The sequence below is a fragment of the Zophobas morio genome, unplaced genomic scaffold, assembly GCF_036711695.1.
Source record: "Zophobas morio isolate AGI-343-1 ecotype UQ-CSIRO unplaced genomic scaffold, CSIRO_AGI_Zmor_V1 ptg000014l, whole genome shotgun sequence".
In the NCBI taxonomy this organism is placed as follows: Eukaryota; Metazoa; Arthropoda; class Insecta; order Coleoptera; family Tenebrionidae; genus Zophobas; species Zophobas morio.
In genome coordinates, this window is record NW_026972119.1 from 24,431,613 (window position 1) to 24,446,273 (window position 14,661).

Here is a 14,661-nt window from a genome sequence, read left to right on the forward strand (position 1 = left end):
GAAATAAAAATTTTTTAAAATTTCTAAAAATTTCGATATTTCAACGATCAGGGACATAGATCTGGACATGTCTGCAACAATTGGGAAGTATTATATAGTAAAAAGAGTTGGGCCTAAGATCGAGCCTTGCGGTACGCCGGATGTTATTGAGCCAATTTTGGATTTACCAGACGCGGTTACAACTTGTTGATGTTGATTATTAGACAGCGGATTTTTAAGCACAAAAAAAATTAAGAATAAGCGCTTAAATAAGCACAACATTTTCAATAAAAAAGTTTTATTTTAAGCAAAAAACTATTAGGGACTGGATTAAAGTGTTCTGTTCACATTTTAAAAATCCCCAAGCGTCCTTCCAGTATTCTGATGAATTTTCAAAATGTGAATAGATTTTACGTATTGTGTGCTTCAGACAAAAAACGTATCATTTTTACTAATTTATTGTAATTGTATGCTTTAAAATTTTAAATGTAACTAATTAAGATTGTAATGTAATGTAATTTTTTTTATGAGCTATTATTTTCTTTGTCAATAAACTGCTTGAATTTGTTTTACATTGTTTCTTTCTCCTGTTAAACTTAGCTCGGCTTCGGCCGAAAAATAAAAAAATAAAGACGAAAATGTTGTAATTGAAGAAAATGGAAAAACGAAAACCGCAAAATCGAAAAACTGGAACATCGAAATATCAAAAAAATATAAAAAATCTTCCGGAAAGCCAAAAAATCGAAAAACCAAAAATTCAAGAAATGAAATATAAAAAAAAAACGAGATATCCAAAGTTGAAAAATCGAAAACTCCAAAAAAACCGAAAATCGACTTTAAAAATTCGAATATCGAAAATTCGAAAACTGAAAAGCCGAAAAGTCGAAAAATCGAAAAACCGAGAGATCAAGAAATCGAAACACCAAAAGACCAAGAAATCAACAAACCGAAAACCTAAAATTAAAATATTGAAAATATTGAAAAATGCAGAAATGAAAAAATTTTCAAAATTGAAGTGTTGAAAAGCTTAAAAAATCGAGAAATCCAAAAATTTTAATTCGAGAAGTCGGGAAATGGACAAATCGAAAAATTGAAACATCAAACAGTAAGAAGTTCGTAAAATCGAAAAATCGAAAAATGTAACATTTAAAAAAATGAGAAATTGAAAAATCGAAAAATTGAAACACCAAAAAAACGAGAAGCCGGAAAACTGAAAAATTTAAATTTAAAAAATTGAAAATTTGAAAAATCGAAACATCAAAATATTGGAAAATCGGAAAATCGAGAAGTCGAAGAATTGCAAAATCGAAATATTTAAAAATGAAAAAGTCGAAATAGCCCAAAATCGAAAATTAAAAAATTTGAAAATTGGAATTTCGAAAAATCGAACAATCTAAAAATTGAAATAATAGAAAAAACGAAATATCCAAATTCAAAATATAAAAAAATCGAAAACTCTAAAATCGAACAATCTAATTAAAAAAATTTAAATATCGAAAAATCAAAAATTCGAAATTTCGAAAACTGAAAAACCAATTATCGAAAAACCGAGAAATCAAGAAATTGAAACATCAGAAGAGCAAGAAATCGACAAACCGAAAACCTAAAATGAAAATATAGAAAATATGTATTGAAAAATCCAGAAATGAAAATATTTCCAAAATTGAAGTGTTGAAAAATTTAAAAAATATAGAAATCGAAAAATTTTAAATATTGAAATACCCAGAAGTTGGGAAATGGAGAAATCGAAAAATTGAAATATCAAACAGTAAGAGATTAAAAAAAAAAGAAATCGGAAAATCGAAAAATTTAAATTTAAAAAATCGAAAAATCGAAGAATGGAAAAACTGAAAAATCAAGAAATTGAAATATCCCGAAACTGAAATGTAGAAAAATTGGGAAATCGAAAGATTGAAAAATTTAATCACCAAAAAATTGGAAAATCGGAAAATCGAAAAACCGAGAACTCAAAAGATCGAGAAATCGAAAACCTGGAAGTCGAATAATTGAAAACTCGAGAAATCTAAAAATAGAAAAATCGAAAAAATGAAAAACTTAAATAAAATATCGAAAAGTTTAATAATCGAAGGAAAACTGAAGAACTAAAATCTGAAAATTTAAAAATTGAAGCGTTAGAAATGCCAAAAAGTTTCAAATATTGAAAATTCGAAAAATTTGAAAACCGTAAGATCGAAAAATTGAAAAATGAAAAAATCGAAGAATTGGATTATGGAAAATTCGAAACAATGATACAATCTTTCGGAAACTCAAAAATTCGAAAATTGAAAAATCGAGAACCCGAGAAACCAAAAAATCGGAAGGAAAAATAATTGGAAAATCAAAAAATCGAAGAATGGAAAAATTGAAAATCCAAAAATAAATAAATTGAAAATTTGAATATCGAAATATCGAAAAGGGAAAAAATTAAAAAATCTAAAACTGAAGAATGGAAAAATTGAGAAATAGAAAAGGAAACAAATTGAAAATTCCGATACCAAAAAACCGAAAATCGAAAAATCGTAAATTGAAACACCGAAAAGTCGAAAAATCGAGAAACCGAAAAATCAAGAAATCGAAATATTAGAAGACCAAGAAATCGACAAACAGACATCCTAAAACTAAAATGACGAAAATGTTGAAAAGTCCAGAAATGGAAAAATTTTCAAAATTGAAGTGATGAAAAACCTAAAAAAAGAGAAAACGAAAAATTTTGAACATTGAAAAATCGAAAAATTTAAAAATTAAAATATCAAACAGCAAAAAATTCGTAAAATCGAAAAATCGAAAAAAATAAGATTTAAAAAAAAATGAAAAATCGAAAAACTGGAAAACCAAAAAAAGAGAAATCGGAAAATCAAAAAATTTAAATTTAAAAAATCGAAAAATTCAATAATAGAAAAATTGAAAAATCGAGAAATGAAATATCCCAAAACTGAAATGTAGAAAAATTGGGAAATCGGAAGATTGAAAAATCGAAACATCAAAAAATTGGAAAAAAGGAAAATCTAACATTTAAAAATCGAAGCATTATAAGATCGGGAAATCGAAAGTCGAGAAATTGAAAAATTGAAAAAATGTAACAGTCGAAAAATCAAGAAATAGAAAAATCGAGGAACAGAGAAGTCGAAAAAACAAAAATCCAAAAATCGAATAGTTAGAAGTACTAGTGAAAAATCGAAAAATTTTAAAACCGAAAGATCGAAAAATTGAAAAATTGAAAAATGAAAAAAATCGAAAAATTGGAATATCGAAAAATCGAAACAATTGAAAAATCGAGAACTTGAGAAACCAAAAAATCTTAGGAGATCGAAAAATCGAAGAATGGAAAAATTGGAAATCGAAAAATAAAAAAAATCAAAAAGGGAAAAAATCAAAGAACCTAAAAAGTGAAGAATGGAAAAACTGAAAAAATCGAGAAATCGAAAGGGAAACAGATTGAAAATTCCAATACCAAAAAATCGAAAATCTAAAAATGGAAAAATGAAAAATTTGAAAACTGAATTTTCGAAATATCGAAATATCCAAAGTTGAAAAATCGAAAACTCTAAAATCGAAAAATTCTATTTAGAAAATTCGAATATCGAAAAATCGAAAATTCGAATTTCGAAAATTGAAAAGTCGAAAAATTGAGAAATCAAGAAATCGAAATATGAGAAGTCCAAGAAATCGACGAATCGACACCCTAAAATTAAAACGTCGAAAATATTGAAAAATCAATAAGCCGTGAAAGGATAAATCGAAAAATTGAAATATCAAACAGTAAAAAAATAGGTAAAATTGAAAAATCAGAAAAATAATATTTCAAAAAACCAAAAATTCAAAAATCGAAAAACTGAAAAACTAAAAAATAGAGAAACCGGGAAATCGAAAAATTTAAATTTAAAAAATCGAAAAATTGAAAAATCGAAACATCAAAATTTTGGAAAATCGGAAAATCAAAAAACTGAGAAATCAAAAAATCGAAACATGCACCATTTGGAAATCGAAGCATCAAAACATCGAGAAGTCGAAGAAATGCAAAATCGAAAAATTTAAAAGTGGAAAAATCGAAATAGCCCAAAATGGAAAAATCAAAAATTAAAATTTGAAAAAATGAAAATTTAAATTAAAAAATAATAGTAAAATAATCGAAAAATTGAAAAATCGAAGAAAAATTGAGGAATTGAAAACCTGAATATCGAAAAACAAGAAATCCAGAAGTCGAAAACCCGAAACATCGAAAAATCGGGAACTCGAGAAATGAGAAAATTAAAATATTGAAAAACCAAAAAATATAATAGTCGAAAATTCGGAAAGTCGAAAAATCGAGTAATAGAAAAGTCTAAAAATCAAAAAATCCAAAAATCGAAAAGATAGAAATGTCAAAAATTGATATATTAAAAATTCGAAAAATTTTGAAACCGAAAGATGAAGAGTCCAAAAATTGAAAAATTGTAAAATTGAAATATTGGCAAATAGAAAAAGCGAAATTTTGAAAATTCAAGAAATTGAAGAATCAAAAAATTGAAAAATCCCAAAAATTATAAAAAATAGGAGAATCGAAGAAGTGAAGAATTAAAGACTTTAAAAATCAAAAAATGAAAAATCCCAAAACTGTAATATCGAAAAATTGAGAAATCTAGACATCGAAAAACGAGAAATCAAAAAATCGAAACATCCCCATTTGAAAATCGAAGCATCAAAATATCGAGAAATCGAAAGTCGAGAAATCGGGAAATCTAAAAATGGAGAAATTGAAATAGCCCAAAATCGAAAAATTAAAATTTGAATAAATGAAAAATTTAAATTGAAAAAAAAAAAAATAAAACAATCGAATAATTGAAAAATCGAGAACCCGAGAAACCAAAAAATCGGAAGAAAAGAATTGAAAATTTGAAAATCGAAAACCGAGAAATCGAGATGTCGAAAAATCGAACCATCGAAAAGTTGGAACCTCGATAAATGGGAAAATTAGAATTTCGAAAAACCAAAAAATGTAATAGTCGAAAAGTCAGGAAGTCAAAAAATTCGAGTAATAGAGAAATCGAAAAATCAAAAAGTTCAAAAATTGAATAGTTAGAAACGCCAAAAAAATTCAAATATTGAAAAATCGAAACATTTGAAAACCGTAAGATCGAAAAATTGAAAAATCAAAAAATCGAAGAATTGGAATATGAAAAATTCGAAACAATAATAAAATCTTTCGGAAAGTCAAAAAATCGAACATTGAAAAATCGAGAACCCCAGAAACCAAAAAATCGGAGAGAAAAATAACTGGGAAATCGAAAAATCGAAGAATGGAAAAGTTGAAAATCGAAGAATAAAAAAATTGAAAATTTGAATATGGAAAAATGGAAAATCGAAAAATAGAAAAATTTAAAATTTGAAAACTGAATTTTCGAAAAATCGAAATATCCAAAGTTCAAAAATTATAAACTTTAGAATCGAAAAGTTGAATTTAGAAAATTCTAAAATCGCAAAATCAAAATTTCGAAATTTCGAAAACTAAAAAGCCGAAATGTCCAAAAATCGACAAGCCGAAAAATCCAGAAATCGAAATATCAGAAAACCAAGAAATCGACAAACCGACAGCCTAAAATTAAATATCGAAAATATTGAAAAATCCAGAAATGAAAAAATTTCCAAAAGTATTGGAAAACCATTGAAAAACCGAGAAGCCAGGAAATGGAAAAATCGAAAAATTAAAATGTCAGACCGCAAAAAAATCTTAAATTCGAAAAATCGAAAAAAGTAATATTTAAAAAAAATGAAAAATTGAAAAATCGAAAAACTGAAAAACCAAACAAAGAGAAATCGGGAAATCGAAAAATTTAAATTTAAAAAATCGAAAAATTGAAAAATCGAGAAATGAAATCTTCCAAAACTGAAATGTAGAAAAAATTGGAAAATCGGAAAACTGAAAAATCGAAACATCAAAAATTGGAAAATGGGAAAATCGAAAAACCGAGAAATCAAACTCGAAAAATGGGAAAATTAAAACATTGAAAAACCAAAAACTGTAGTAGTGGAAAAGTCGAGACGTCAAAAAATCGAGTAATAGAGAAGTCGAAAAATCAAAAAATCCAAAAATCGAACAGTCAGAAATGCCAAAAATCGAAATACTGAAAAATCGAAAAATTTTAAAATCGAAAGATGAAGAATCGAAAAATAGAAAAATCGAAATTTTGAAAATTCGAGAAATTGAAGAATGCTAAAAATCATTAAAAAATTGGAGAATCGGGAAATGAAAAACCGAAAACTTTAAAAATCAAAAAACTGAAAAATCCCAAAACTGAACTATCGAAAAATTGAGAAATCGGAACATGCCTCATTTGAAAATCGAAGTATCAAAAGATCGAGAAATCGAATATCGAGAAGTTGAAAATTAAAATTAAAAAATAAAAATTTAAATTAAAAAAATAACACTAAAATAATCGAAACATTGAAAAATCGAAGAAAAATTGAAGAACTGAAAATCTGAAAATCGAAAACCGAGAAATCGAGAAGTCTAAAAACCGAAACATCGAAAAATCGTGAACTCAAAAATGAGAAAATTAAAATATTAAAAAACCAAAAAATGTCACAGTCGAAAAGTCGAGAACTCAAAAAATAGAGTAATAGAGGAGCTAAAAAATCAAAAAAATCAAAAATCGAAGAGTTAGAAATGCCAAAAATTGGAATATTGAAGAATCGAAAAATTTTAAAACCGAAAGATGAAGGAAGAATCGAAAAATTGAAAAATCGTAAAATTGAAATATCGGTCAATAAAGAAATCGGAAATTTTGAAAATTCGAGAAACTGAAGAATCGAAAAACTGAAAAAAATCCCTAAAACCACTAAAAATTGGAGAATCGAGGAATTGAAAAATCTGTAACTTTAAAAATCAAAAAACTGAAAGATCCCAAAACTGAACTATTGAAAAATTGAGAAATCGAAACTTGGAAAAATCGGAAAATTCAACCAAAAAATGTAATACTCAAAAAGTCGGGAAGTAAAAATATCGAGTAATAGAGAAGTCGAAAAATCAAAAAATCCAATCGAATAGTTAGAAATGCCAAAAATTAAAATATTGAAAAATCGAAATATGTATTTTAAAAACGAAGATGAAGACTCGAAAAACTGAAATATCGGCAAATAGAGAAATCGAAATTTTGAAAATTCGAGAAATTGAAAAATCCCAAAAATCATTAAAAAATTGGAGAATCAAGGAATTGAAAAATCGAAAACTTTAAAAATCGAAAAACTAATAAATTCCAAAACTGGCAATATCGAAAAACTGAGAAATTTAGAAACCGAAAAAACGAGAATCAAAAAATCGAAACATTCCCCATTTGAAAAACCAAGCATCAAAAGATCGAGAAATCGAAAGTCGAGACGTCGAAGAATTGAAAAATCGGAAAATCTAAAAACGGAGAAATCGAAATAGCCCAAAATCCAAAATCAAAAATTAAAAATTAGGAAAATTAAAAATTTGAATTTAAAAAATAATAAAACAATCGAAAAATTAAAGACCGGAAAAAAGAGAGAGTTGAAAATCTGAAAATCGAAAACCGACAAATTGCGAACTCGAAAAACCGAGTTTCCACTCCCACTTCAGAGAAAGACAAAAAAATTCGATATTTCAACGGTCGATTCCGGAAAAACGGTTGAAGTTATCAAAGAAACGAGACCAGAAGTGAGTTCTAGAGCTCGAAATCTATAAGAAAATGTATTTAGTTACGTTTCAAAAATGTCAAAATTTGGCCGAAATTTGAAGAAGGAAAATTTTCACTTTTAAAAAAGTTGTCTAAAAATTGTGAAAAAATTCAGGGACGTAGAGCTCGACATGCTGATTCCAAAAATGTAGCGTGTTGGTGGTCACGGAGCAACATTTTCGAAAGAATAGGTGCGAAATGGGAATTTTTGAAAATTTTTAAAGCTACTTATGATTTGAAACACTCCTCCTCAGTGGCCAATGAAAATTTAAAGTTGTTAATTGGTTCATATTTGATACCTTTTATGTTATTAGCAGCTTCAACACAGTTTTGGGGAGGAGTGAATACTGACAAAAAATATTCATTTATTTCATCAGCACTGAATGTAGATAGATCAAATCCTTTAACTTTTTTAGAGAAACCCATAGTCTTTTTTTATTTGAAGTATTCCTTTCATAATCTAAGTACTCTTTGTTCGGTTTCAGTGCAGCAACCGTAGAATTTCTTAGATGTTTAGAAAATAGCCAGTGCTGTGCAGATTTTGTTTGTTTATACAAACTTAATGCGCGACTTCTTTGTTTCAACAATTTCTTAATAGAAGGGGTTAAAACAATGCGTTAAAACATCTTAGAAAATATATGCAAACACTACGTCATTGAATCCCTACCGTTGTAAAAATTCTTATATAAGGTTAACTTTCCGATGCAAAATTTATGTTGCAGTTGCATCAGATCCTGCTCTGTAACCTTATAAACATTATAATCAGCTTTACAGTATTGCGTAAAATTCCGCTCAGAGCTTCTTCATTCTTGTTTTATTCGCCATGAACTACACAGTACTTCTGACTCTAATCCTGCAGTTGTTAGTGCCCATGGTGGTGAGACTAATCGCTTATTGTTTTTAGTTTTAATTCGAATGACATTCATTCCTTCCTTAATTTTAATAATAATGAAAAAACTTTCAGAGTTTAAAAAATATATTTGTAGTCACTGCTACACGTGTTTTCAAATTTATGTTAAGTAAGGGAGATTTATTAAATCTCCCTTACTTAACATAAATTTGAAAACACCATTGTTAAATCAGGTATAAATTCAGGAATAGCTATGTAAAACCCCAGTTTCTCTTCTGCCTGAAGACGGTACTGTGTACCGAAACACGTGTAGCAGTGACTACAAATATATTTTTTAAACTCTGAAAGTTTTTTCATTATTATTAAAATTAATATGGAGTTTAAACACGTATCAGCCTCATCAATACAAACATTCATTCCTTCCACTTACTTATTTTATTTTTAATTCCCATTATTAAAGTAAGCACTTTTCTTCTTTACTCCAGCTAACTTCATTCGGTAACTCTTCAACAAAAATGGGCTTGATGAATAACTGCTCCTTCGAACACAACTTATGCAACAAAACGGGACGCGATATTAGTCGAGAACAAAAACTGAAGAAAATTGTGGATCGCTATCCAGTTCTGCACTCCTTTTTCACCGATGGAACTGTCTTCGAAGCAGGAGAGCCACCTGGTGATTTCACAAGAGATGGAGGTATGTACGTCAGACCACTGGCAAAGTTTAAGTTCCTTCCGCTGTGCCAACTGTCAACTATAAACTTAAACCCAATGTAAATGTAGATTAATAAATAATATTCATGTTCAGTGATTAATCTTGTTCCGTACGAAGAGTACCGAAGTGTATGTTGGACAGAAGATGTGACCTATGTTCCTTCCGAGGTGAAAACTGTCGACTCTGTACGCAAAATTATTGTTAACGATGATACAAATAAACAGGTCGTAAAAGTTAAAATATGCAGGTGAGTGTAAATGTAATTGTTCTGCCAGCACATTCCACTACTTAAAATTTTTCATTGCGTATATTAATGTATTTTTTTTAATATAGAAAATCCAGATACAAAAACCACTGCACGAGTTTGACAGGTTTTGATTCTTATCGGGAGGCTAGATGTGAACAGAGATGGAGTACTATTATACTGTTAGCAATAGATGAAGAGACTGAAACTCTTGAGCACGTCCGTGTGAAAATACCAAGTGCCTGTGTATGTACCGTCAAGCATACAGAACATTAAATTTTCGTTGACAGCTGTTGACATTTTAAAAACTCACTGGAGTCGTCGAAACAGTACTGTCACGTGATATTTGGTGTAAAAAGAGGTGTTGATGGATTTTCAAAAAGTGTAATTTTTAGTTATTTGCAGAAATTGTATGAGCTAATGTTTTAAGGAGAACTAATTGAAATTGTAATGTAAGGGGATATTAATATGGTAACAAGGAGATAAAAATTTATTGCTGCTGTATGTTAATATTTCTGTTTGTTACATGTTGCATATTTAAATAAATTGCTTGTTTGTGTTTTATATGGCCTTTTTTTTCTGGTAAACTCAGCTAGGTTTCAATAGTTGTTTTATGAAGTAGGTACGTCAACATTCATTGTCATATTTTAAATTCTTCCAGTTCAAGTAGGTTCGCAACACTGAAATATTTGGCAGTTATATCATAAGCAGAAATAAAATTAATATTTAGAATGACAAGACTGGGGGTGGGCGGGGCTAGTACTTTATAAAACATGACTGATTTTGACATTCTCAATTTTTTTCAACTATTTTCGAAAATTAGCTTGCCATTTTCTTGTAGAATTACACATCCAGATATCATTTTCGGCTTCGTTTCTTGGAACATTTCTATCGTTCTTCCAAAATCGTCAACTGAAATATATCATTTTTTATAGTTCCAGTAGGATATAGTAATACAAAAAATTTAGGATTAGGGCTTTTTTTTAATTTTTGCACATCCTAGATTCTATTAGTTTCCATTCCCACTCCATACAAGGAAATAATTAGCCCCGCCCACCCACCCTGCGTTGATTTCATTGATTAATTTTATCCGGTGTGGATGTAATGAATGATCTTATTCTGAGCAGAAATAAAATTAGTCTGTAGAATGACTAGACTGGGGGTGGGCGGGGCTAGTATTTAATAAGATAAGACTGTTTTTGGCAGATGGCATATCTTCCAAGAAAATAAGGGCGGGTGGGTGGGGCTAGCATTTTATAAGAAATGACTGATTTTGACATTTTCACCCCTTTTCAACTATTTTCGAAAATTAGCTTGCCATTTTCTTGTAGAATTACACATCCAGATATCATTTTCGGCTTCGTTTCTTGGAACATTTCTATCGTTCTTCCAAAATCGTCAAATGAAATATATCATTTTTTATAGTTCCAGTAGCAAATAGTAAAACAAAAAATTCTATATTAGCGCTTTTTTTTTTGCACATCCTAGATTTTATTATTTTCCATTCCCACTCCATTAAAGGACATAATTAACCCCGCCCACCCACCCTGTCTTCATTTCAGTGATTAATTTTATCCGGTCTTTATGTAATGGATGATCTTATTCTGAGCAGGAATAAAATTAGACTTTAGAATGACAAGACTCGGGGTGCGCGGGACTAGTACTTAATATGATAAGACTGTTTTTGGCAGATGGCATATCTTCCAAGAAAATAAGGGCGGGTGGGCGGGGCTAGCATGTTATTGATATGACTGATTTTGACATTTTCAATCTTTATTCAACCATTTTCGAAAATTAGTTTGTCATTCTGTTGTAGATTTACACATCCAGATATCATTTTCGGCTTCGTTTCTTCGAACATTTCTATCATTCGTCCAAAATCGTCAACTGAAATATAGCATTTTTTACAGTTCCAGTGGCAAATAGTAAAACAAAAAATTTTGGATTAGCGCTCTTTTTTACATTTTGCACATCCTAGATTCTATTAGTTTCCATTCCCACTTCATAGAAGGACATAATTAGCCCCGCCCACCCACCTTGTCTTTATTTCAGTGATTAATTTCATCCGGTCTAAGTGTATGAATGATCTTACTCTGAGCAGAAATAAAATTAGTCTTTAGAATGACAAGACTGAAGGTGGGTGGGATTAGTACTTAATATGATAAGACTGGTTTTGGCAGATGGCATATGTTACTGTTAATGTCTAAATTTCTTGTTTATTGACGTAACTGTAAGTCATTTACATAACAATGTACATGATTTATTAAGTTGTAAATAAATATTATTATTATTATTATTATTATTATTATTATCTTCCAAGAAAATGAAGGCGGGTGGGCGGGGCTAGCATTTTGTAAGGAATGACTGATTTTGACATTTTCAACTTTTTTCAACTACTCTCAATGATTAGTTTGCCATTTCCTTGTAAATTTGCACATACACATATCATTTTCATCTTTGTTTCTTCGAACATTTCTATCGTTTTTCCAAAATCGTCAACTGAAATATAGCATTTTTTATAGTTCCAGTGGCAAACAGTAAAACAAAATATTTAGGCTTAGCACTTTTTTTACTTTTTGCACATCCTAGATTCTTTTAGTTTCCATTCCCACTCTATTGAAGGACATAATTAGCCCCGCCCACCCACCCTGCGTTCGTTTCAGTGATTAATTTTGTCCGCTCTGAATGTAATGAATGATCTTATTCTGAGCAGAAATAAAATCAGTCGTTAAAATCACAAGACTGGGGGTGGGCGGGGCTAGTAGTTAATACGATAGGACTGTTTTTGGCAAATGGCATATTTTCCAAGAAAATAAGGGCGGGTGGGCGGGGCTAGCATTTTATAAGAAATGACTGATTTTGACATTTTCGACTTGTTTTCAACCACTTTCGAAAATTAGCTTGCCATTTTCTTGTAGAATTACACATCCAGATATCATTTTCGGCTTCGTTTCTTGGAACATTTCTATCGTTCTTCCAAAATCGTCAACTGAAATATATTATTTTTTATAGTTCCAGTAGGAAATAGTAATACAAAAAATTTAGGATTGGGGCTTTTTTTTAATTTTTGCACATCCTAGATTCTATTAGTTTCCATTCCCACTCCATACAAGGAAATAATTAGCCCCGCCCACCCACCCTGCGTTGATTTCATTGATTAATTTTATCCGGTCTGGATGTAATGAATGATCTTATTCTGAGCAGAAATAAAATTAGTCTGTAGATGACTAGACTGGGGGTGGGCGGGGCTAGTATTTAATAAGATAAGACTGTTTCTGGCAGATGGCATATCTTCCAAGAAAATAAGGGCGGGTGGGTGGGGCTAGCATTTTATAAGAAATGACTGATTTTGACATTTTCACCCTTTTTCAACTATTTTCGAAAATTAGCTTGCCATTTTCTTGTAGAATTACACATCCAGATATCATTTTCGGCTTCGTTTCTTGGAACATTTCTATGGTTCTTCCAAAATCGTCAACTGAAATATATCATTTTTTATAGTTCCAGTAGCAAATAGTAAAACAAAAAATTCTATATTAGCGCTTTTTTTTTTGCACATCCTAGATTTTATTAGTTTCCATTCCCACTCCATTGAAGGACATAATTAACCCCGCCCACCCACCCTGTCTTCATTTCAGTGATTAATTTTATCCGGTCTGTATGTAATGGATGATCTTATTCTGAGCAGGAATAAAATTAGTCTTTAGAATGACAAGACTCGGGGTGGGCGGGACTAGTACTTAATATGATAAGACTGTTTTTGGCAGATGGCATATCTTCCAAGAAATAAGGGCGGGTGGGCGGGGCTAGCATGTTATTGATATGACTGATTTTGACATTTTCAATCTTTATTCAACCATTTTCGAAAATTAGTTTGCCAATTTCTTGTAGATTTACACATCCAGATATCATTTTCGGCTTCGTTTCTTCGAACATTTCTATCGTTCTTCCAAAATCATCAACTGAGATATAGTATTTTTTATATTTCCAGTAGCAAATAGTAAAACAAAAAATTTTGGATTAGCGCTCTTTTTTACATTTTGCACATCCTAGATTCTATTAGTTTCCATTCCCACTTCATAGAAGGACATAATTAGCCCCGCCCACCCACCTTGTCTTTATTTCAGTGATTAATTTCATCCGGTCTGAGTGTATGAATGATCTTACTCTGAGCAGAAATAAAATTAGTCTTTAGAATGACAAGACTGCGGGTGGGCGGGGCTAGTACTTAATATGATAAGACTGTTTTTGGCAGATGATATATATTCCAAAAAAATAAGGGCGGGTGGGCGGGGCTAGCATTTTATAAGATATGACTGATTTTGACATTTTCAACCTTTTTTCAACCATTTTCGAAAATTAGCTTGCCATTTTCTTGTAAATTTACACATCCAGATATCATTTTCATCTTTGTATCTTCGAACATTTCTATAGTATTTCCAAAATCGTCAACTGAAATATAGCATATTTTAGAGTTCCAGTGGCAAATAGTAAAACAAAAACTTTAGGATTAGCCTTTTTTTTAGTTTTTGCACATCCTAGATTCTATTAGTTTCCATTTCCACTCCATAGAAGGACATAATAAGGCCCGCCCACCCACCCTCCGTTTATTTCACTGATTAATTTTATCCGGACAGTATGTAATGAATGAACTTATCCTGAGCAGAAATAAAATTAGTCTTTAGAATTACAAGACTGGGGGTGGGCGGGGCTAGTATTTAATGAGATAGACTGGTTTTGGCAGATGGCATATCTTCCAAGAAAATAAGGGCGGGTGGGCGGGGCTAGCATTTTATAAGAAATGTCTGATTTTGACATTTTCAACTTTTTTTTCAAGAATTTTCGAAAATTAATTTCCCATTTTCTTGTAGATTTACACATCCAGATATCATTTTGGGCTTCGTTTCTTCAAACATTTCTATCGTTTTTCCAAAATCGTCAACTGAAATATAGCATTTTTTATAGTTCCAGTAGCAACTAGTAAAACAAAAAATTTTAGATTAGCGCTTTTTTTTTCTTTTTGCACATCCTAGATTTTATTAGTTTCCATTCCCACTCCAGAAAAGGAAATAATTAGCCCCGCCCACCCACCCTGCCTTCATTTCAGTGATTAATTTTATCCGCTCTGAATTTAATGAATGATCTTATTCTGAGCAGAAATAAAATTAGTCTTTAGAATGACAAGACTGGGGGTAGGCGGA

The 14,661-nt window shown here is 30.2% G+C and overlaps 1 protein-coding gene across 1 annotated transcript; it reads left to right on the plus strand.

Annotated features, from left to right (window-relative positions):
- The first annotated feature begins 8,475 nt into the window (after window positions 1–8,475).
- Window positions 8,476–9,911, plus strand: LOC135129198 (uncharacterized). Its single transcript, XM_064056314.1, has 4 exons — window positions 8,476–8,529; window positions 8,988–9,198; window positions 9,310–9,463; window positions 9,550–9,911. Exons 1-4 carry the CDS (start codon window positions 8,476–8,478, stop codon window positions 9,734–9,736), a joined length of 606 nt encoding a protein of 201 aa, XP_063912384.1. The 3' UTR covers window positions 9,737–9,911.
- The last annotated feature ends 4,750 nt before the right edge of the window (window positions 9,912–14,661 follow it).

Bases quoted from the DNA above. Each gene is read 5' to 3' on its own strand.
- LOC135129198 (XM_064056314.1), top strand. From the start codon at position 8,476: ATGAACTACACAGTACTTCTGACTCTAATCCTGCAGTTGTTAGTGCCC. The intron at 9,199-9,309 runs GTATGTACGTCA...ATTCATGTTCAG, and splicing joins TGATTTCACAAGAGATGGAG to TGATTAATCTTGTTCCGTAC. The intron at 9,464-9,549 runs GTGAGTGTAAAT...TTTTTAATATAG, and splicing joins GTAAAAGTTAAAATATGCAG to AAAATCCAGATACAAAAACC.